The following is a 22,640-nucleotide window of genomic DNA, read 5'->3' on the forward strand; positions in this document are numbered from 1 at the left end:
CCATGGCGTCATGGTATTCCAAGAAGTATCCGGCGGGGAGCGGTGGGGGAGGGAGGAGAAAGGAAGGGGTGATGGGGCGAGGGGACGAGGAGGTGCGGGGAACTAAACATACGGAGGGGCTGTTCTCACCTGATTAAGTTCCCCTTCACAAGCCGGCTGGGAGTGGGACAGGAGTTCCTCGTCCCTGTGCTTGCCCGCCTCAGCGCAGCTCTGCGGAAGAGGCGGCCTCGGGAGGACGGCTCGCAGGAACGCGCTGCAACGCGCTCTTCCCCGAGCCGGTGCTCAAGCACACTTCATAGCCGTAAGCCGCCGACAGAGTGCCCGCGCCGGCCACGTCCGCAAAACTACTGCAGACATCGCCAGCGGCGTAACCGTGCGCAGAGGCAGGTGAACGCCTTCCTCGTAGTCGACCCTTGCAGAGCTTCGCCCCCGAAAAGGCGACGGCGGCGAAGAGGAAGAGAGAGGAGACGGAGCACAAGGAAGCGACGAGGTAGGGGGCTAGCAGGTTCTCCTCGTCGCCGTCGCCGTCGCCGTCGCCGTCGCCCTCCGGTTTGCCCGCAGGAGCGTGGGAAAGCTGCAGGAAGGCGTCGGAAAAGCCCTCCAGCAGGGCGAGGCTGAGGGTGACGGTGGAGGAGCGCGGCGGCTGGCCGCTGTCCCTCACGAGCACGACGAGTCCCTGCCTGGCCGCGTCCCGCTCCGCCACGGCCCGCGCCGTGCGCACCTCGCCGCTGTGCAGCCCCACGCGGAAGAGCCCCGGCTCCGTCGCCTTGGCCAGCTCGTACGACAGCCACGCGTTCTGCCCCGAGTCCGCTGTCGGCGCTTTCCTCCAGCGCCGGCGCCTCCTCGTTCACGTCCGACACCGCCAGCGCCAGCGCGGTGCGGCTGCAGAGCGCCGGGCTGCCCCCGTCGCGGGCCATCACCGTCACGCTGTGCTCGGACGCCCGCTCCCGGTCCAGCGCGCTCGCCGTCACCACCTTGTCGGAGCTGCCCGGCGACGCCACCATCGCGAACGGCGCCTCGCCCTCCAGCTCGCACCACACCTTCCCGTTCTCGCCGGAGTCCGCGTCGTGCACCTTCACGAGCGCGACGACCGTGCCGGGCGGGGAGTCGCAGAGCGCAGCCGCTCCGGCGCCGCCCGGCAGCCCAGCGGCAGCAGCCGAGCGCACAGCAGCACGGCCCTGGCTCCTGCCGAGCCGCTTTGTCCGTGCCGGCTTTCCACTCTCCCCAGCCCGCGCTGCGCTCCGTCCTCCTGCCCCTTCCCTTCCTTCCCTGCCCGTCCGGCACACGCCGGCACCCGCCGGCACCCCAGCTCGCGGCAGCGACCCCAGCGCGGCCGCTTCGGCCGCTGCTGCTCTCCGCCAATCTCCCCCGTGCTCTGCTTTCTCTCCGCAGAGAGCCGCGGACCCCGCCTGCGCTGGCTGCTCGCAGACTCTCCTCTAGCACGGTGAGAACCGCGGGGCAGACGAGAAGCGTCTTCCCGACCGCTCGCCGCCTCTCCCGGAGGCTCCGGCGGCTGCGGCTGCGGCTGCGGCAGCGGCTGCGGCGCTGCTCCGCCTCGGGCAAGAGCGGCACCCGCAGTGCCCGTGCCGCAGCAGGTCTGCGCTTGGATTTCTCCTAAGGCACACCAGATGCTGTAAAGCCTCGTGATTAGCTGCAAGGAAAAGGGAGAAGTAGCCGCAGTTCTTGCAGGAAAGACATCTTGCTCTTTCCTATTTGAGGAGTCAGTTGCTAGCCTTTCGGGCATGGCCTACGTCACACTGTTACAGGGACATGCCAGTGGAATCACGAGGAATTTGGGAGCATTCCACCCAAGCAGCGCTGAGCCACTGCACGCCAGCTGATGCCTGCGCTCGCAGCAGCCCAGAGGCAGCCCCAAAACGCGTGACTTAAGCACGGTGACGTGCAAAGGACTCCAAGGTCTCTTCCACCAAGGGATTTAACCGCTTCACCGAGCTCTGCACTTTTCCTTTCATCCGTATGTCTGCACACACACATACACACACACACACACACACAGCCCCTCTGTATATACAGAAACCAGCAGTACTTAATTAAACCGAAGTAGGACTAGAACGATAAGAAAACCAACAGACTCGTACAGACAAAGATTTCGTAACTCGAGAGGACCTCGAAGCAATATTACGCTCTGAGAGTGGTGGTTTTTTGGGTTGTTTTCTGTCTCTCTCCGGTCTGATTCCCCGACTCGGGACAAACACTAAGAGAGACATTAGTGCGATGGAGCGATGAAGAAGATTCCTCGTGCACAGGATGGAACTTATGCTCCGTCTGGAAAGGAGACTCGTCAAAGCCGTTTTGCGCTTCTATTTCAGGTAAGCCACATCATTGTTGGTAAAGCCCCGTGCTTGCTTAGTTGCAAGGAAAAGAGAGAAGCGGTAGGAAATCTCGCAAGACCAAACTACTCCTCTTTCTCATCTGCAGGGTCAGTTCTGTCACCTGACGGCAGGCCTGCGAATGCTTTCCACCTTTGCTCAGTTTCCCCTCTTTGCTCGCGCATGTGTCAGGGGCTTGTTCTGCAGTTTGTTTACCCAGGCAAAAGAGCAAATAACAGTTGATGGAGAATTCTGCCTCCTGAAGGTAACACGCAGGAGTGCCTGCTAACCTTACTGAACTGCTTACTCAACTTGCCCCTTGTCTGTATCTCTGCCTGGCTGGCAGAGGAAAGGGAAGTACCAAACAGAGTGGGTTCCTCGCCCACAGGCACGCCCTGGCGCTGACTCCTGCTCTGTCCACAAAGCCCTTGGGGTGGGCTTGGCTGAAATCTCTGCAGCTCGAGGTCTACCCTAACAACGCTCTCACACTGTTCTGCTTGAGCACACGGCCTGTGTGCCTGTGGGAGCTTCCAAGCAAAAGTCCTGTTATCTAGCCAGCCCATCTAGCCAGTCCTGCCTGCACCTGTGGCCTTCCTCCTGCCCTTTGGGAAGGCCTGGTTCCAGCCCGGCGCTGGAATGCAGGATGGCACACCAAGAGGCGGGCCGAGTGTCCTCTAGTCCTCTAAGGTAAGGACAGCCCAGAAGTAGCTGCTCTTTGCCAGAAGCACTCTGCACCGCAGCGTCCGTCCTCTCTTAGCCCATAGCCAGCTGGAGAGAGGGCTGTCAGAGGTGCCAGGGGGCTTGCAGCTGCTCCCAGTGAGGCAAGTATTTCACTGATGTCATGCACAGCTGCTCTGCCACAACCCTGCCTCAGAAATTCACTCCCCGGGCACCTGGGAGTCAGTGAGGCCCCGAGTTGCGTGCTAGGCCCTTAATTCTCACTGTGGTCTCTCGGCAAGGCGGGAGGCTCATTTTCAGAGTGCGGGCCTCTGAACCTCGGAGTTACGAGACATTAGGAGAGATTCTGGTGTAGCTTCTCTGCTTCTTCTTCCTCTGCCGTGAAACCCCGTCTTCAGGTGCCTCTGAGCTTGTCTAGGGAGTCAAGTGTTTGCGGCAAAACAACCCTGACAGGTTCAGAAGCAAAAGCCCACTCCATAAACCTCACCTAGGAAGCCTTCTCGCAAAGAAAGCTTGAAGCTCAGGGCTAGCCAAAACTTTCCTACAACAACAACAACAACAACAACAGCCACGAAGCAATAAAGGAGTTGAAACAGACAGAAATGATGGAGGCCACAGGTTACGACTCTAGACTATGCCACTTGCAGTAGGCACATAATGAAGGTATTGAATAAGTAATAAATATTAAAGGAGGCGCCTCGCAAAGCTCCCAGCACAGACCATAGCCACAGTTCCCAATGTGATTCGGACAGTAACAAACAAGAGTGCATAGCATGACAACTGTGCGCCAAACATGCCAACTTAGACAAACGGGCCTTTGACACTGCAGCAAACTCTTTCACCGGCCCTGCGCCTACACAAACGGAGTTCTTCCATTTGCCTAAAACGCATCTGCCAACAAGAAATGAAAGCGCTGAAGCAGCAACAGGGCCGTTTTGGAGCCCGGACTAACCAAAGTAACCGGACTGACCAGACGTACTACCCTGTTACTACCCAGAATATCCCCAAACCCCAAAGACATACGTTCATCTCCATTTTTAATCGGGCAGCATTAAAACGCTCAAAATGAACGAAGCGCATCTCATGTGTTCCCCCCCCCTCCCCTCCCCAATAGCCCCTCACACGAGCCCCAGCCCCCCCCCCCCGAGTCTCATCTCAAACCTTTCACAGCTGCCGTGGTTGCCTTTGGTTGCCTCATACTTTGTAAATAAATGTCACTCGAGCACCAGCTGGGCATGCATCAGGATCACAGCACCGACCTGTGCAGACATTCCTCTGCCCAACTTGCTAGTAGGAAGAAGCGTGAAGGTTCTAAAGCAGGTAAACGATGGTAAAGCTAAGGTAAAAAGCTGGGTCATCCACGTCTCTGCTTAAAGACAGCCTCATCCTTCTAAAGCACAGGCCCTTAAGAAGCCGGAAGAGCTACTACTAACGGAAGTTTCCATCTCTTCCCCAAAACCAACATTCACAGGAACAGCTGAATTATACCTTCACCTAATTAGCCCCTACTTACAGCTACAGGAACAAATAACGTTGACTGAGACAACCGGGCACTCAAGGCAACACGCAAGATACTATACTAACATTACCGAACGGATACCGCGTGATAGCACAACTGTTTGCTTGATGTAGTAAGCAAGAGAGAAGGGCAATGCAGCAAGCCACACACCCTGCGTCCTTCAGCAGATGCTCTCGTCTCTAAACCTTCACAGCGTGTTCGATCCTCCTTTACGGACGCGTGCCATTTCCCAGACACGCGGCCCTTCTCCTAGCCTAAGCTTGGCACCTCTTCCCCCAGCAAAAAATAGTCGTGAACGCAGAGGCACGCTCACGTTCCCACATTCCACAACCACTCGCAAAACACCGCAGAACAAACCAACCAACCCGAAACAAACCAGAAACAAAATGCGCATGTGCTTCCCCTCGGCAAGACGCACTGAACAGCAACGTGCCGGTACCCTGAGCTACGCCTCCACTTGCAAAGCCACCGCCCGCCCTCCTCCCTGTACAGGCAGGAAAGGCCGGGGCTAGAGAAGCCTAGAGCAGGCAGGCAGTGAAGCTTTTCGTAGAGAGCGAAAGTCTCGTCAGAGGCACTCACCGGGAGGGCGTCTCCGCTGTCGCTGCCGCTGTCGCTGCCGCTGTCGCTGCCGCTGTCGCTGCCGCTGCCGGCGCCGGCGCCGGCGGGCTCTTCGGGCAGCAGCGGCGCGCGTTTGTCGGGCGGCGGCGGGGCCGGCAGGGTGTTGGAGCCGCTGGCGCCCGGGCAGCGGCGCTGGCTCTTGCGCGAGTCGGCGGTGAGCGAGAGCTCGTGCGAGTAGGAGTGGAGGAAGGCGCGGACGCCGTCGATGCCCACGAAGGGCGAGGCCGGGGCGGCGCGCGAGGCCCCGCTGCCCGCGGCCAGCAGCCGCGAGCGGCGCCAGCGGCGCAGGCGCAGCGCCAGCAGCGCCAGCAGGAAGGCGAGGAAGAGGCACGCCACGGCCGCCACGGCCAGCACCAGCCAGCGCGTCAGGCTGCCGGCCGGCTCGCCCGGCGCCGCCGCGCCGCTCAGCTCCGACAGCAGCTCCGCCACGCTCTCGGCCAGCACCACGTGCAGCGTGGCCGTGGCCGACAGCGCCGGCTGCCCGTGGTCCTTCACCACCACCACCAGCCGCTGCCGCGGCGCGTCGCGCGCCACCGGCAGCCGCGCCGTGCGCACCTCGCCGCTGTGCAGCCCCACGCGGAACAGCCCCGGCTCCGTCGCCTTGGCCAGCTCGTACGACAGCCACGCGTTCTGCCCCGAGTCCGCGTCCACCGCCACCACCTTGGCCACCAGCGTCCCGGGCTCCGCCGACCGCGGCGCCAGCTCCACGCCCGACCAGCCCGCGCCCGCGCCCGCGCCCGCGCCCGCGCCCGCCGCCGCCGCCGCCGCCGGGTACAGCACCTGCGGCGCGTTGTCGTTCTCGTCCACGATGAAGAGCCGCACCGACACGTTGCTGCTCAGCGCCGGCGCGCCCCCGTCCTCCGCCCGCACCCACAGCCCCACCTCGCGCACCTCCTCGTAGTCGAAGGAGCGCAGCGCGTACAGCGCGCCCGTCTCCGCGTGCACCGACACGTAGGACGAGAGCGGCGCGCCCCGCACCTGCCCCTCGCACAGCCGGTACCGCACGCGCCCGTTCTGCCCCCAGTCCGCGTCCGCCGCCCGCACCCTCAGCACCAGCGCGCCCTTGCCGTTGTTCTCGGGCAGCCAGGCGCTGTAGCGCGCCTCGCCGAACACCGGCGCGTTGTCGTTCACGTCCAGCACCCGCAGCGGCAGCACCGCGCTGCTCCACAGCGCCGGCGACCCGCCGTCCGTCGCCCGCACCGTCACGTTGTACTCCGACACCTCCTCCCGGTCCAGCTCCCCGTCGGTTACCAGGCTATAGTAATTGTCAAAAGTCCTCTCCAGGCGGAACGGCAGGCTTTCGGCGATGCTGCACCTCACCTCCCCGTTCGCCCCCGAGTCCCGGTCCTGCACGTTGACAATAGCAACGACTGTCCCCAGCGGCGAATCTTCCGCGACCGGGCTGAACACCGACGTAATGACAATCTCTGGGACGTGGTTGTTCACGTCAGCGACGGTGATGAGAACCTTGCTGTGGGACGAGAGTCCACCTCCGTCTCGGGCTTGCACGTCCAGCTCATAAAAGGCCCTTCTCTCGAAATCCAGCCTTTCTGTGACGGTAATTTCCCCACTCTCCGGGTCCAGTTGAAAAATCCTGTCCACTTTCTCCGGGACTTTATGGAACGAGTACCTGACTTGGGCGTTTGGCCCCTCGTCCCTGTCAGTCGCTGTCACCCGCAGCACCCGACTTCCCACGGCCACATCTTCTCTCACGGTCACCTCATACACGGACTGAGTAAAGGCCGGCGCGTTGTCGTTTCCATCTAACACGACGACGCGGATTGCTGTCGAGCCCGATTTCACCGGACTCCCGCCGTCACTTGCTGTCAGGAGCAAGTTATGAACTGCCTGCTCTTCCCGATCCAAAGGGTTCGCTAGTATCAGTACCGGATATTTCACACCATCAGCTCCGGTCCTTACCTCCAGGGTGAAATAGCTGCTCTGGCTACACTCGTAATTTTGCAGTGAGTTCACCCCGATGTCGGGGTCTTCAGCTTTCTCTAAAGGGAAACGCGTGCCTGGCGCTGTATGCTCTATGATTTCTAAGACGCTGTTTCTTGCCGGGAAAACGGGCGAGTTATCGTTAATGTCCTGGATTTCTACCTCCCCTCTGTAGAGCTTCACTGGACTCTTCACAAGAATCTCCACATTCAGGACACATTTAGCAACGCCAGAGCAGATGTCCTCTCTGTCTACACGCTCGTTGACAGCTAAATGGCCGTTTTCCAAGTTCAAAGCGAAATACTGCCGCCTACCTTTGTCGACGATGCGGGCGCCGCGGGCGCGCAGCGCCGCCGGCTCCAGCCCCAGGTCCTTGGCCACGTCGCCCACGAAAGAGCCCTTCTGCATCTCCTCGGGCACCGAGTAGCGGAGCTGCCCCCACGCCAGCTCCCACGCCGCCACCAAGGCGCACCACAGCAGCGCTCGCCCTCGCCCTCGCCCTCGCTCTCGCCGGCCCCAGCGCCTCTCTCCAGCCGACATCTCAAAGCTCGTGAAGACTGGCCCGCCGGCCCGGTGCCCGACGAAAGACGGGCCCGCGGGCCACCGCTCTCGCCGTACTCCTCCTGGCTGAACCTTCTCTCCCAGCAGCAGAACCGGCCGCCTTCCCCGCCGGCCTCTTTCCTGCGCTGTCCTTGCAGTGCGGCGGCGGCTCCTCTCGCTCAGGCTCGCTTCTGTTCTCGCGGTCCCTGGCTGCCGACCGGCTCATCGTGAGCAAACAGCGACACTTGCAGCCTCCGACAATCACTGCAGCGCTCCAGCGCTGCCACGGGGAAACCCTGCCCACCTTTCCGCGCCCCCTGATCTGCACACGCCAGTCGCGGCTGTCAGTATGCCCAATAGCATTGCGTAGGGACACAAGACCACAGCTTCGCGATTCAGGGGTGTGTGCGCCCCATCGTATGCCGCAGGCTAATATTAGATTCCCGCCAACTGCTAGGAACCTTCCAAGACTCGAGCAACGGTGGAGAAAGGGCATGGTAGGCTGTGATGTGAAAGGTTTGTAGGAGCAACAGGAACGTGGGCAAGACGAGCTGGAATAACGGTGCAGTGTGGCCGCTTCGGGGCCGGGGCCGGGGCGGGGGAGAGGGGGGCGGGAAACACAAGCCTTGCTTTCTGCAGCCGTCGTCTATGCTGCAGTACGCGGTGCCCTGTTGCAACGGGCGAATCACGTTACGAAAGGCCAGAAGAAAACCCTTTCCAGAAGGGTGGAGGCAGAAAACAGATGGGGTGTGGCGACGCACCTCGGCTTATGGAGCTGAGCCTTGGCCTTTTGCTGCCATTCTCACTCATTCCTCCGGACAGTTCTGCCTGCCACGTCGCTTACGTTAGGGCACACGAACACAGCAAAAGGCTGCCGGACTTCAGCAGGTGGCAGCCGCAGTAAAACCTGTACGCCTTTAACGTCGGACACCTTTCTAAATAGCACACGTATGCACCGCTGCACGTAACGTCCTACAGCGGCCATCCTAGTCCCAGCTCTCCTCGGAGCCCGCAGCCTCACACGGCTCCGTCGCTCCAGCACGTCGCGAAGCAAAAGCGGGGCTCTGCAGCCGCACCTCACTGGCTTCCAGGCGCCTTGGCATGCCCAGAGCCCCTGCTGCTGTAGCGGCCAACAGCCCACCACCGTGACTGAACTGAGGCGTTTCGCAGACACTCTCCCCAGGCGTCAAGAAAAATGCTCGGCGCCACCTCGCCCGCTCCCCCGCCCCCGAAAGAACCCTCACACCTGTGAAAGCCTTGCGGTCCTCTACAGAGGCCGGAACGAAGGAAATATGTGCCCAAAGCTGCTTCCGCAACCCACCTTTAGTTCATCGCAGGAATGGCATTCGGGTGCTTTTATTATTTTTATTACTCGGTTTGGAAAAGAAAGGTTTACAGTCCCCCCACTCGGTAACTGCGATTCCATGCAATGCCACGGTTTCAGGATATGTGCTGCCCGACAGCCTTCATTCCAATAATGCCTTCATAGATCGGCAGGGACTACAACTCTTAGTTCAAAGCATGGGTGGAACACTGTTAAGAGACAGTCAGCATACCGAAAGGGAATTCGGGGGCAGCGGGGCAGGGGCGGAAGCGAATGCAAACGCTCTAACGGGGACTACGGCAGTTCGAAGCGACTCGCGCAATTTCTTTGCACCCATCCGCTTAGATTTAATACGGCTGCACGATTTTAGTTTCTTTCCTTACAACGACTGGGGCAAGGACGTAACAGGACGTTCTTCAACTAACTCGGCTACACAAGAACGGAAATACGGTATCAACTGATCGACGAAGTCCAATCAATTTGTTTTCTTTTTTTTGTTGTGGTTCTTTTTTTCTTTTCTTTTCTTTTTTTAAGGTGGTGGCAGCCAACCGCGGTAGTGGCTCAGCATCCGAGGGAAATTGGTGAGGCTACCTGCGACGGCAAGTTTCCTCTGGGGGAATCATTGCCGCGTCTCTTACCCCGGATCCCTCCCTACCCAGGGGCAACCAAGTGAGGGTATCCCACGCCGCTTTAGGAGGGAAGCGTCAAGCCATTGATTATGCTCACTTAGCGCTAGTCAAAGGGAAGCCTGCTGAACTGTCCCGCAGGCAGCGTCCCGGCGCTCTGCGGCCGCGGTTCCTCGGCGGCGGTGAGGCCGCTGGGGAAATCCTCTTCCCCGGCAGCGCCCCGCTCCGTGCCGCAGCGCTGCGGCGGCAGGCTGGGGAGGACCGGCTTCAGGAACTTGAACTCGCTGTTGCCCGAGCCCGTTGTGAGGCTGATCTCGTAGCAGTAGGCGTGGGGCAGAGTCGCCGTCCCGGCGGCGTCGGCCAGGCTGCTCTGGAAGTTGCCGGGGCCGTAAAGCACGGTGCCCTCTTTCGGCGCCGTTCTCTTGCGCACCTTGCAAGCGACGAAGGCTGTGGCGGACGCGAGGAAGAGGAGCGAGACGAGGGCCAGGGAGACGATTAGATACACCGTCAGGGAGCCGCCCTCGTCCTCCGGGGCCAGGCCGCTGCGCGGCATGTGCGCGTCCGAGAAGCCGTCGAGCAGGAGCGCGCCCAGCGCCGCCGTGGCCGACAGCGGCGGCCGCCCGTTGTCGCGCACCAGGACGAGCAGCTTCTGCTTCACGGCGTCCCTCTCCGTCACCGGCCTCCTCAGCCGCACCTCCCCGGTTTGCGCCCCCACGGCGAACAGCCCGGGGTCCGTTGCCTTGAGCAGGTGGTAGGAGAGCCACGAATTCTGCCCCGAGTCGGCGTCGACGGCGACCACTTTGGTGACGAGGTAGCCCGCCTCGGCCGACGTGGGCACCAGCTCGCTGGACGGCGGCGAGCTGTCCTGCGCGGGGTGCAAGACCACGGGCGCGTTGTCGTTTTCGTCCACCACCAGGATGCGGACGGTGACGTTGGCGCTGAGGGGCGGCGAGCCCGAGTCGGCGGCGCTCACCACCACCTCCAGCTGCCTCACCTGCTCGTAGTCCAGCGGCCGCAGCACAAACACGTTCCCGTTCTCGGAGTTCACGGAGACGTAGGAGCGCGGGGCCCGCTCCGCGGGCTGGGCCGGCGCCAGGGAATAGGTCACCTTCGAGTTGGGCCCCACGTCCTCGTCCGCGGCGCGGACGGCCCCGACGAGCGCGGCCGGGTCGTTGTTCTCGCGCACGTACATGGTGTACGACGTCTGGTTGAACACGGGCGCGTTGTCATTGACGTCGGAGACGTCCACCGTGAAGGTCTGCGTGGTCGTGAGAGCCGGGGACCCCGCGTCGGCCGCCGTGACGGCGAGGATGTACTGCGCCGTCTGCTCCCGGTCCAGGGTGCTCGCTGTCACCAGCTCGTAGTAATTCTTATAGGCAGGCCTCAGGGAGAAAGGGGACACAGAGTCTTCCAGGGAACAGACCACCTTCCCGTTGTCCCCGGCGTCCCGGTCCTTAACGACAAAGAGGCCCACCACCGTCCCGGGCGACGCGCTCTCGGCGAGCGGGCTGCGGAAGGAACTCACCACCAGCTCCGGCGCGTTGTCGTTCACATCCACCACCTCCACCACCACCTTGCAGAGCGCCGAGAGACCCCCGCCGTCTGTGGCGCGCACGCTCAGCTCGTGTTTCTCCGCCGCTTCGAAATCCAGAGGCCGGGTGACACGAATGTCACCAGTCACGGCGTCGATCTTGAACGCCGGGCGCCTGTGCCCCACCGCCTGACTGAACGAGTACCGTATCTCCCCGTTAACTCCCACATCCGCGTCAGTCGCGACCACGCGCAGAACCACGGAGTCCTCCGGGGCGTCTTCCAAAACCTGGCCTCTGTACCGTTCCTGCGTGAAGACAGGGGCGTTGTCATTTACGTCCAGGACAACGATGCGGATCTGGGCCGTCCCGCTCCGCGGCGGAGAGCCCCCGTCCGTGGCAATGAGGCTGAAACCAATCTCCGCTTGCTCCTCTCTGTCCAGCGGCTTGGCCAAGACTAATTCGACGGAACTGTCGCCTTCACTCTGACTCCGGAAAGAGACGCTGAAATACTCGTTCTCGGGAGCGATGCTGTAAGCCTGCAGGCTGTTGCTGCCAACATCCAGGTCCCGAGCCCCCTCCAGCGGGAAGCGGGACCCCGGCTCGCTCGTCTCCAGGATCTTTAAAGTCACTTGTTCCTCCGGGAAAACTGGCGAATGGTCATTGATATCCTCTACGGCCACTTCGATCCGAAAGAACTGCAGGGGGTTTCCCAGCAGTAACTCAAAGGAGAGCGTGCACGTGATGGACTGGCCGCAGATCTCTTCCCGATCTATCCTCTCCCTGACGGCCAGGCGGCCGGTCCTGCGGTCTAACCGAAAATGCTGCCGGCCGTCCTCCGAAACAAGCCGGGCCTCGCGAGCCCAGAGCTGCGCCAGGTCCAGCCCCGCGTCCTTCGCGACATTAGCGACCAGGGAGCCGCTCTCCCTCTCCTCGGCGACCGAGTAGCGAAGCGGCTCGGAGCGAACATGCGGCACGGAGAGAACAACACAGAGACAAAGCACTTGCCTTGCAGACGCCATGTCGGGCCCGGCAGACACCCTGCGTCTCGCGGATCGCCTGCCCGGTCCTCCGGGGAGCTTCCCGCGCGGAACCGCCGCAGCCTTGCGGCCGGGCGCCCCTGCTCGCCGAGTCCGCTACGCGGCCCGGATGGCTGCCGAGCTGGCCCGCCAGCGCCTGGCACGGAGCACCGCTCGCCGCCCCGCTCGCCGCCGCCGCCGCCGCAGCGCCGCCGCCGCCGCCGCAGCGCCGCCGCCGCCGCCGCCGCGCCGCCTTGGCCAACAGCACCACCCTGCGGCCCGCGGCGGGAACTGCTCCCGCCCGGCCGCGCCGCCGCGCTCGCCTCCGCCGCGCCGCCGGGCGAGCCCGGCCGCGGCCGTCCCGAGCGGAAAGCCAAAGGGGACACACAGTGCCTTTGCAGAGTCCCTGTGCCTGCGCCCGCTACACGGCAAGGCCTTCCCCGCACGCAGGTCTCGAGCTCCTCCTCCGCCTCTCTTGTTCACTGGGCCTTATTCACGCCCGCAGCCCCCGCTGTAGTCGCCCACGCACGCCGGAACGCCAGCTCCCGAGTACTCTGCGGCTAGTCAGCGGTCCGCGCACGCCAACGCTGGCAACTGTCGTCTTCTCTCGAACGACAGCGAGAGGAAATAAACACAAAAGCAAAAGGCAAAGGCAAAGAAATAGAAAAAGGAAAAGGAAAAGGAAAAGGAAAAGGAAAAGGAAAAGGAAAAGGAAAAGGAAAAGAAAAAGAAAAAGAAAAAGAAAAAGAAAAAGAAAAAGAAAAAGAAAAAGAAAGAGAAAAAGAAAAAGAAAAAGAAAAAGAAAAAGAAAAAGAAAAAGAAAGAGAAAAAGAAAGAGAAAAAGAAAGAGAAAAAGAAAGAGAAAAAGAAAGAGAAAAAGAAAAAGAAAAAGAAAAAGAGAAAAAGAAAGAAAAAGAAAAAGAAAAAGAAAAAGAAAAAGAAAAAGAAAAAGAAAAAGAAAAAGAAAAAGAAAAAGAAAAAGAAAAAGAAAAAGAAAAAGAAAAAGAAAAAGAAAAAGGAAAAGAAAAAGAAAAAGAAAGAGAAAAAGAAAAAGAAAAAGAGAAAAAGAAAGAAAAAGAAAAGTCCTGCGGCAAAGCACAGGAACTACGCTGCTCTTCCAACCTGTCCGAGAGAACCATTGCCCCGGGGACGAGAGTTACAAGCCCCTCCCCGGGACTGTAAGCAAAGCGCATGAACATACAGATTACCGTACAGTTAGCTGTTTCTCCCAAATGCCCCCACCACGCCTGCTAACTCCACTACGTCTTTTGCCGCTCTGGACCGCAGAGAGATGACTCGGGATGTGCTGCTCTGTGCAAACGTGGCTGCCTGAGGCAGTCCCTCGCATTTCCACCCGAAACACTTGGCAAGGGCTCTTCCCCTGGTGGGACTAATCAGGCTTTCCCTCGGTCCCAGGAAGGCTTACTCGTAGACGCGCCTCCCATGGCGTCATGGTATTCCAAGAAGTATCCGGCGGGGAGCGGTGGGGGAGGGAGGAGAAAGGAAGGGGTGATGGGGCGAGGGGACGAGGAGGTGCGGGGAACTAAACATACGGAGGGGCTGTTCTCACCTGATTAAGTTCCCCTTCACAAGCCGGCTGGGAGTGGGACAGGAGTTCCTCGTCCCTGTGCTTGCCCGCCTCAGCGCAGCTCTGCGGAAGAGGCGGCCTCGGGAGGACGGCTCGCAGGAACGCGCTGCAACGCGCTCTTCCCCGAGCCGGTGCTCAAGCACACTTCATAGCCGTAAGCCGCCGACAGAGTGCCCGCGCCGGCCACGTCCGCAAAACTACTGCAGACATCGCCAGCGGCGTAACCGTGCGCAGAGGCAGGTGAACGCCTTCCTCGTAGTCGACCCTTGCAGAGCTTCGCCCCCGAAAAGGCGACGGCGGCGAAGAGGAAGAGAGAGGAGACGGAGCACAAGGAAGCGACGAGGTAGGGGGCTAGCAGGTTCTCCTCGTCGCTGACGCCGTCGCCGTCGCCGTCGCCCTCCGGTTTGCCCGCAGGAGCGTGGGAAAGCTGCAGGAAGGCGTCGGAAAAGCCCTCCAGCAGGGCGAGGCTGAGGGTGACGGTGGAGGAGCGCGGCGGCTGGCCGCTGTCCCTCACGAGCACGACGAGTCCCTGCCTGGCCGCGTCCCGCTTCGCCACGGCCCGCGCCGTGCGCACCTCGCCGCTGTGCAGCCCCACGCGGAAGAGCCCCGGCTCCGTCGCCTTGGCCAGCTCGTACGACAGCCACGCGTTCTGCCCCGAGTCCGCTGTCGGCGCTTTCCTCCAGCGCCGGCGCCTCCTCGTTCACGTCCGACACCGCCAGCGCCAGCGCGGTGCGGCTGCAGAGCGCCGGGCTGCCCCCGTCGCGGGCCATCACCGTCACGCTGTGCTCGGACGCCCGCTCCCGGTCCAGCGCGCTCGCCGTCACCACCTTGTCGGAGCTGCCCGGCGACGCCACCATCGCGAACGGCGCCTCGCCCTCCAGCTCGCACCACACCTTCCCGTTCTCGCCGGAGTCCGCGTCGTGCACCTTCACGAGCGCGACGACCGTGCCGGGCGGGGAGTCGCAGAGCGCAGCCGCTCCGGCGCCGCCCGGCAGCCCAGCGGCAGCAGCCGAGCGCACAGCAGCACGGCCCTGGCTCCTGCCGAGCCGCTTTGTCCGTGCCGGCTTTCCACTCTCCCCAGCCCGCGCTGCGCTCCGTCCTCCTGCCCCTTCCCTTCCTTCCCTGCCCGTCCGGCACACGCCGGCACCCGCCGGCACCCCAGCTCGCGGCAGCGACCCCAGCGCGGCCGCTTCGGCCGCTGCTGCTCTCCGCCAATCTCCCCCGTGCTCTGCTTTCTCTCCGCAGAGAGCCGCGGACCCCGCCTGCGCTGGCTGCTCGCAGACTCTCCTCTAGCACGGTGAGAACCGCGGGGCAGACGAGAAGCGTCTTCCCGACCGCTCGCCGCCTCTCCCGGAGGCTCCGGCGGCTGCGGCTGCGGCTGCGGCTGCGGCTGCGGCGCTGCTCCGCCTCGGGCAAGAGCGGCACCCGCAGTGCCCGTGCCGCAGCAGGTCTGCGCTTGGATTTCTCCTAAGGCACACCAGATGCTGTAAAGCCTCGTGATTAGCTGCAAGGAAAAGGGAGAAGTAGCCGCAGTTCTTGCAGGAAAGACATCTTGCTCTTTCCTATTTGAGGAGTCAGTTGCTAGCCTTTCGGGCATGGCCTACGTCACACTGTTACAGGGACATGCCAGTGGAATCACGAGGAATTTGGGAGCATTCCACCCAAGCAGCGCTGAGCCACTGCACGCCAGCTGATGCCTGCGCTCGCAGCAGCCCAGAGGCAGCCCCAAAACGCGTGACTTAAGCACGGTGACGTGCAAAGGACTCCAAGGTCTCTTCCACCAAGGGATTTAACCGCTTCACCGAGCTCTGCACTTTTCCTTTCATCCGTATGTCTGCACACACACATACACACACACACACACACACACACAGCCCCTCTGTATATATAGAAACCAGCAGTACTTAATTAAACCGAAGTAGGACTAGAACGATAAGAAAACCAACAGACTCGTACAGACAAAGATTTCGTAACTCGAGAGGACCTCGAAGCAATATTACGCTCTGAGAGTGGTGGTTTTTTGGGTTGTTTTCTGTCTCTCTCCGGTCTGACTCCCCGACTCGGGACAAACGCTAAGAGAGACATTAGTGCGATGGAGCGATGAAGAAGATTCCTCGTGCACAGGATGGAACTTATGCTCCGTCTGGAAAGGAGACTCGTCAAAGCAGTTTTGCGCTTCTATTTCAGGTAAGCCACATCATTGTTGGTAAAGCCCCGTGCTTGCTTAGTTGCAAGGAAAAGAGAGAAGCGGTAGGAAATCTCGCAAGACCAAACTACTCCTCTTTCTCATTTGCAGGGTCAGTTCTGTCACCTGACGGCAGGCCTGCGAATGCTTTCCACCTTTGCTCAGTTTCCCCTCTTTGCTCGCGCATGTGTCAGGGGCTTGTTCTGCAGTTTGTTTACCCAGGCAAAAGAGCAAATAACAGTTGATGGAGAATTCTGCCTCCTGAAGGTAACACGCAGGAGTGCCTGCTAACCTTACTGAACTGCTTACTCAACTTGCTCCTTGTCTGTATCTCTGCCTGGCTGGCAGAGGAAAGGGAAGTACCAAACAGAGTGGGTTCCTCGCCCACAGGCACGCCCTGGCGCTGACTCCTGCTCTGTCCACAAAGCCCTTGGGGTGGGCTTGGCTGAAATCTCTGCAGCTCGAGGTCTGCCCTAACAACGCTCTCACACTGTTCTGCTTGAGCACACGGCCTGTGTGCCTGTGGGAGCTTCCAAGCAAAAGTCCTGTTATCTAGCCAGCCCATCTAGCCAGTCCTGCCTGCACCTGTGGCCTTCCTCCTGCCCTTTGGGAAGGCCTGGTTCCAGCCCGGCGCTGGAATGCAGGATGGCACACCAAGAGGCGGGCCGAGTGTCTGTAGTCCTCTAAGAGGTAAGGACAGCCCAGAAGTAGCTGCTCTTTGCCAGAAGCACTCTGCACCGCAGCGTCCGTCCTCTCTTAGCCCATAGCCAGCTGGAGAGAGGGCTGTCAGAGGTGCCAGGGGGCTTGCAGCTGCTCCCAGTGAGGCAAGTATTTCACTGATGTCATGCACAGCTGCTCTGCCACAACCCTGCCTCAGAAATTCACTCCCCGGGCACCTGGGAGTCAGTGAGGCCCCGAGTTGCGTGCTAGGCCCTTAATTCTCACTGTGGTCTCTCGGCAAGGCGGGAGGCTCATTTTCAGAGTGCGGGCCTCTGAACCTCGGAGTTACGAGACATTAGGAGAGATTCTGGTGTAGCTTCTCTGCTTCTTCTTCCTCTGCCGTGAAACCCCGTCTTCAGGTGCCTCTGAGCTTGTCTAGGGAGTCAAGTGTTTGCGGCAAAACAACCCTGACAGGTTCAGAAGCAAAAGCCCACTCCATAAACCTCACCTAGGAAGCCTTCTCGCAAAGAAAGCTTGAAGCTCAGGGCTAGCCAAAACTTTCCTACAACAACAACAACAACAACAGCCACGAAGCAATAAAGGAGTTGAAACAGACAGAAATGATGGAGGCCACAGGTTACGACTCTAGACTATGCCACTTGCAGTAGGTACATAATGAAGGTATTGAATAAGTAATAAATATTAAAGGAGGCGCCTCGCAAAGCTCCCAGCACAGACCATAGCCACAGTTCCCAATGTGATTCGGACAGTAACAAACAAGAGTGCATAGCATGACAACTGTGCGCCAAACATGCCAACTTAGACAAACGGGCCTTTGACACTGCAGCAAACTCTTTCACCGGCCCTGCGCCTACACAAACTGAGTTCTTCCATTTGCCTAAAACGCATCTGCCAACAAGAAATGAAAGCGCTGAAGCAGCAACAGGGCCGTTTTGGAGCCCGGACTAACCAAAGTAACCGGACTGACCAGACGTACTACCCTGTTACTACCCAGAATATCCCCAAACCCCAAAGACATACGTTCATCTCCATTTTTAATCGGGCAGCATTAAAACGCTCAAAATGAACGAAGCGCATCTCATGTGTTCCCCCCCCTCCCCTCCCCAATAGCCCCTCACACGAGCCCCAGCCCCCCCCCCCCCGAGTCTCATCTCAAACCTTTCACAGCTGCCGTGGTTGCCTTTGGTTGCCTCATACTTTGTAAATAAATGTCACTCGAGCACCAGCTGGGCATGCATCAGGATCACAGCACCGACCTGTGCAGACATTCCTCTGCCCAACTTGCTAGTAGGAAGAAGCGTGAAGGTTCTAAAGCAGGTAAACGATGGTAAAGCTAGGGTAAAAAGCTGGGTCATCCACGTCTCTGCTTAAAGACAGCCTCATCCTTCTAAAGCACAGGCCCTTAAGAAGCCGGAAGAGCTACTACTAACGGAAGTTTCCATCTCTTCCCCAAAACCAACATTCACAGGAACAGCTGAATTATACCTTCACCTAATTAGCCCCTACTTACAGCTACAGGAACAAATAACGTTGACTGAGACAACCGGGCACTCAAGGCAACACGCAAGATACTATACTAACATTACCGAACGGATACCGCGTGATAGCACAACTGTTTGCTTGATGTAGTAAGCAAGAGAGAAGGGCAATGCAGCAAGCCACACACCCTGCGTCCTTCAGCAGATGCTCTCGTCTCTAAACCTTCACAGCGTGTTCGATCCTCCTTTACGGACGCGTGCCATTTCCCAGACACGCGGCCCTTCTCCTAGCCTAAGCTTGGCAACTCTTCCCCCAGCAAAAAATAGTCGTGAACGCAGAGGCACGCTCACGTTCCCACATTCCACAACCACTCGCAAAACACCGCAGAACAAACCAACCAACCCGAAACAAACCAGAAACAAAATGCGCATGTGCTTCCCCTCGGCAAGACGCACTGAACAGCAACGTGCCGGTACCCTGAGCTACGCCTCCACTTGCAAAGCCACCGCCCGCCCTCCTCCCCGTACAGGCAGGAAAGGCCGGGGCTAGAGAAGCCTAGAGCAGGCAGGCAATGAAGCTTTTCGTAGAGAGCGAAAGTCTCGTCAGAGGCACTCACCGGGAGGGCGTCTCCGCTGTCGCTGTCGCTGCCGCTGCCGCTGTCGCTGCCGCTGCCGGCGCCGGCGCCGGCGGGCTCTTCGGGCAGCAGCGGCGCGCGTTTGTCGGGCGGCGGCGGGGCCGGCAGGGTGTTGGAGCCGCTGGCGCCCGGGCAGCGGCGCTGGCTCTTGCGCGAGTCGGCGGTGAGCGAGAGCTCGTGCGAGTAGGAGTGGAGGAAGGCGCGGACGCCGTCGATGCCCACGAAGGGCGAGGCCGGGGCGGCGCGCGAGGCCCCGCTGCCCGCGGCCAGCAGCCGCGAGCGGCGCCAGCGGCGCAGGCGCAGCGCCAGCAGCGCCAGCAGGAAGGCGAGGAAGAGGCACGCCACGGCCGCCACGGCCAGCACCAGCCAGCGCGTCAGGCTGCCGGCCGGCTCGCCCGGCGCCGCCGCGCCGCTCAGCTCCGACAGCAGCTCCGCCACGCTCTCGGCCAGCACCACGTGCAGCGTGGCCGTGGCCGACAGCGCCGGCTGCCCGTGGTCCTTCACCACCACCACCAGCCGCTGCCGCGGCGCGTCGCGCGCCACCGGCAGCCGCGCCGTGCGCACCTCGCCGCTGTGCAGCCCCACGCGGAAGAGCCCCGGCTCCGTCGCCTTGGCCAGCTCGTACGACAGCCACGCGTTCTGCCCCGAGTCCGCGTCCACCGCCACCACCTTGGCCACCAGCGTCCCGGGCTCCGCCGACCGCGGCGCCAGCTCCACGCCCGACCAGCCCGCGCCCGCGCCCGCGCCCGCCGCCGCCGCCGCCGCCGGGTACAGCACCTGCGGCGCGTTGTCGTTCTCGTCCACGATGAAGAGCCGCACCGACACGTTGCTGCTCAGCGCCGGCGCGCCCCCGTCCTCCGCCCGCACCCACAGCCCCACCTCGCGCACCTCCTCGTAGTCGAAGGAGCGCAGCGCGTACAGCGCGCCCGTCTCCGCGTGCACCGACACGTAGGACGAGAGCGGCGCGCCCCGCACCTGCCCCTCGCACAGCCGGTACCGCACGCGCCCGTTCTGCCCCCAGTCCGCGTCCGCCGCCCGCACCCTCAGCACCAGCGCGCCCTTGCCGTTGTTCTCGGGCAGCCAGGCGCTGTAGCGCGCCTCGCCGAACACCGGCGCGTTGTCGTTCACGTCCAGCACCCGCAGCGGCAGCACCGCGCTGCTCCACAGCGCCGGCGACCCGCCGTCCGTCGCCCGCACCGTCACGTTGTACTCCGACACCTCCTCCCGGTCCAGCTCCCGCGCCGTCACCACGCTGTAGTAGCTGCCCAGCGAGCTCCGCAGCCGGAACGGCAGCCCCGCGCCCAGCGACAGCCTCACCTCCCCGTTCGCCCCCGAGTCCCGGTCCTGCACGTGCAGCAGGGCCACCACCGTCCCCACCGCAGAGTCCTCGGACACCGCGCTCCGCGACGACGTGACTGTCAGTTCGGGCGCGTTGTCGTTCACGTCCGTCACCGCGATCACGACCTTCGCCGTGTCGGAAAGGCCCCCGCCGTCCGTCGCCTGCACCCCCAGCTCATGTGAGGAACTTTCCTCGTAGTCCAATTCATGGCTGAGAGATATTTCTCCGGCCTCAGGGTCCAGCTGGAACATCTGCGCTGCCACGTCGGAAATCTTCTGAAAAATATATTTCACCTCTCCGTTCAGGCCGTCGTCGGCATCGGTGGCTCTGACGGTGACCAGGGCGGAGCCCACGGGCACGTCCTCCCGCACGCGCACCGTGTACACCGCCTGGCTGAACACCGGCGCGTTGTCGTTCGCGTCCAGCACCACCACGCGGATCCGCGCCGTGCCCGTCCGCGCCGGCTCCCCGCCGTCCTCCGCCCTCAGCACCAGCTCGTGAAACGCGCCTTCCTCCCGGTCCAGCGCCTTCGCCAGCACCAGCTCGGGCCGTTTCCCCCCATCCGGTCCCGTCTGCACGGCCAGACCGAAGTGCTCGTCGCCGCTCAGCTCGTAGCGCTGCAGGGCATTCCTCCCGCTGTCCGGGTCCTGAGCCTCAGCCAGGGGAAACCGCGACCCCGGGGCTGTGGTCTCGCTCACTTTCAGCTCCGTTTCTGCCTCTCGGAAGCTGGGCGCGTTGTCGTTAACGTCTCTGATTTCCACCTCGATCGCATAAACCTTCATTTCGCCCGCCGCGATCACCTCACAGCGCAGCACGCATTTCTCCACCAGCCGGCACACCTGCTCTCTGTCTATCCTTTCCGCCGTCACCAAATGGCCGGTCCTGTCATGCAGAGCGAAATACTGCCGCCTACCTTGGGAAACAACGCGGGCGCCGCGGGCGCGCAGCGCCGCCGGCTCCAGCCCCAGGTCCTTGGCCACGTCGCCCACGAAAGAGCCCTTCTGCATCTCCTCGGGCACCGAGTAGCGGAGCTGCCCCCACGCCAGCTCCCACGCCGCCACCAAGGCGCACCACAGCAGCGCTCGCCCTCGCCCTCGCCCTCGCTCTCGCCGGCCCCAGCGCATCTCTCCAGCCGACATCTCAAAGCTCGTGAAGACTGGCCCGCCGGCCCGGTGCCCGACGAAAGACGGGCCCGCGGGCCACCGCTCTCGCCGTACTCCTCCTGGCTGAACCTTCTCTCCCAGCAGCAGAACCGGCCGCCTTCCCCGCCGGCCTCTTTCCTGCGCTGTCCTTGCAGTGCGGCGGCGGCTCCTCTCGCTCAGGCTCGCTTCTGTTCTCGCGGTCCCTGGCTGCCGACCGGCTCGTCGTGAGCAAACAGCGACACTTGCAGCCTCCGACAATCACTGCAGCGCTCCAGCGCTGCCACGGGGAAACCATGCCCACCTTTCCGCTCCCCCTGATCTGCACACGCCAGTCGCGGCTGTCAGTATGCCCAATAGCATTGCGTAGGGACACAAGACCACAGCTTCGCGATTCAGGGATGTGTGCGCCCCATCGTATGCCGCAGGCTAATATTAGATTCCCGCCAACTGCTAGGAACCTTCCAAGACTCGAGCAACGGTGGAGAAAGGGCATGGTAGGCTGTGATGTGAAAGGTTTGTAGGAGCAACAGGAACGTGGGCAAGACGAGCTGGAATAACGGTGCAGTGTGGCCGCTTCGGGGCCGGGGCCGGGGCGGGGGAGAGGGGGGCGGGAAACACAAGCCTTGCTTTCTGCAGCCGTCGTCTATGCTGCAGTACGCGGTGCCCTGTTGCAACGGGCGAATCACGTTACGAAAGGCCAGAAGAAAACCCTTTCCAGAAGGGTGGAGGCAGAAAACAGATGGGGTGTGGCGACGCACCTCGGCTTATGGAGCTGAGCCTTGGCCTTTTGCTGCCATTCTCACTCATTCCTCCGGACAGTTCTGCCTGCCACGTCGCTTACGTTAGGGCACACGAACACAGCAAAAGGCTGCCGGACTTGAGCAGGTGGCAGCCGCAGTAAAACCTGTACGCCTTTAACGTCGGACACCTTTCTAAATAGCACACGTATGCACCGCTGCACGTAACGTCCTACAGCGGCCATCCTAGTCCCAGCTCTCCTCGGAGCCCGCAGCCTCACACGGCTCCGTCGCTCCAGCACGTCGCGAAGCAAAAGCGGGGCTCTGCAGCCGCACCTCACTGGCTTCCAGGCGCCTTGGCATGCCCAGAGCCCCTGCTGCTGTAGCGGCCAACAGCCCACCACCGTGACTGAACTGAGGCGTTTCGCAGACACTCTCCCCAGGCGTCAAGAAAAATGCTCGGCGCCACCTCGCCCGCTCCCCCGCCCCCGAAAGAACCCTCACACCTGTGAAAGCCTTGCGGTCCTCTACAGAGGCCGGAACGAAGGAAATATGTGCCCAAAGCTGCTTCCGCAACCCACCTTTAGTTCATCGCAGGAATGGCATTCGGGTGCTTTTATTATTTTTATTACTCGGTTTGGAAAAGAAAGGTTTACAGACCCCCCACTCGGTAACTGCGATTCCATGCAATGCCACGGTTTCAGGATATGTGCTGCCCGACAGCCTTCATT

The 22,640-nt window shown here is 61.4% G+C and overlaps 3 protein-coding genes across 3 annotated transcripts; all 3 read right to left on the reverse strand.

Annotated features, from left to right (window-relative positions):
* Nucleotides 1-4,517: 4,517 nt before the first annotated feature.
* Nucleotides 4,518-8,168, reverse strand: LOC138069192 (protocadherin gamma-A10-like). The gene is made up of 2 exons (XM_068960121.1): nt 5,107-8,168; nt 4,518-4,523 (listed from the first exon to the last, which is right to left on the reverse strand). The coding sequence occupies exons 1-2, from the start codon at nt 7,624-7,626 to the stop codon at nt 4,518-4,520; spliced, it is 2,526 nt and encodes an 841-aa protein (XP_068816222.1). The 5' UTR covers nt 7,627-8,168.
* A 1,426-nt stretch (nt 8,169-9,594) lies between these two features.
* On the reverse strand, nt 9,595-12,323 carry LOC138069151 (protocadherin beta-4-like). Its single transcript, XM_068959911.1, has one exon. It carries the CDS (start codon nt 12,125-12,127, stop codon nt 9,683-9,685), a length of 2,445 nt encoding a protein of 814 aa, XP_068816012.1. The 5' UTR covers nt 12,128-12,323; the 3' UTR covers nt 9,595-9,682.
* A 1,441-nt stretch (nt 12,324-13,764) lies between these two features.
* On the reverse strand, nt 13,765-21,391 carry LOC138069194 (protocadherin gamma-A12-like). The gene is made up of 3 exons (XM_068960138.1): nt 18,674-21,391; nt 14,417-15,001; nt 13,765-14,361 (listed from the first exon to the last, which is right to left on the reverse strand). The coding sequence occupies exons 1-3, from the start codon at nt 21,167-21,169 to the stop codon at nt 13,765-13,767; spliced, it is 3,678 nt and encodes a 1,225-aa protein (XP_068816239.1). The 5' UTR covers nt 21,170-21,391.
* Between the last annotated feature and the right edge of the window lie 1,249 nt (nt 21,392-22,640).

This window comes from Struthio camelus, chromosome 13 (assembly GCF_040807025.1).
Source record: "Struthio camelus isolate bStrCam1 chromosome 13, bStrCam1.hap1, whole genome shotgun sequence".
In the NCBI taxonomy this organism is placed as follows: domain Eukaryota; kingdom Metazoa; phylum Chordata; class Aves; order Struthioniformes; family Struthionidae; genus Struthio; species Struthio camelus.

Coding starts and splice junctions, on each gene's coding strand:
- LOC138069192 (XM_068960121.1), bottom strand. CDS start 7,626: ATGTCGGCTGGAGAGAGGCGCTGGGGCCGGCGAGAGCGAGGGCGAGGG.
- LOC138069151 (XM_068959911.1), bottom strand. CDS start 12,127: ATGGCGTCTGCAAGGCAAGTGCTTTGTCTCTGTGTTGTTCTCTCCGTG.
- LOC138069194 (XM_068960138.1), bottom strand. CDS start 21,169: ATGTCGGCTGGAGAGATGCGCTGGGGCCGGCGAGAGCGAGGGCGAGGG. Junction 15,002..18,673: donor ACAGCGGAGACGCCCTCCCG/GTGAGTGCCTCT, acceptor TCACCGTGCTAG/AGGAGAGTCTGCGAGCAGCC. Junction 14,362..14,416: donor TGGCGCTGGCGGTGTCGGAC/GTGAACGAGGAG, acceptor GACTCGGGGCAG/AACGCGTGGCTGTCGTACGA.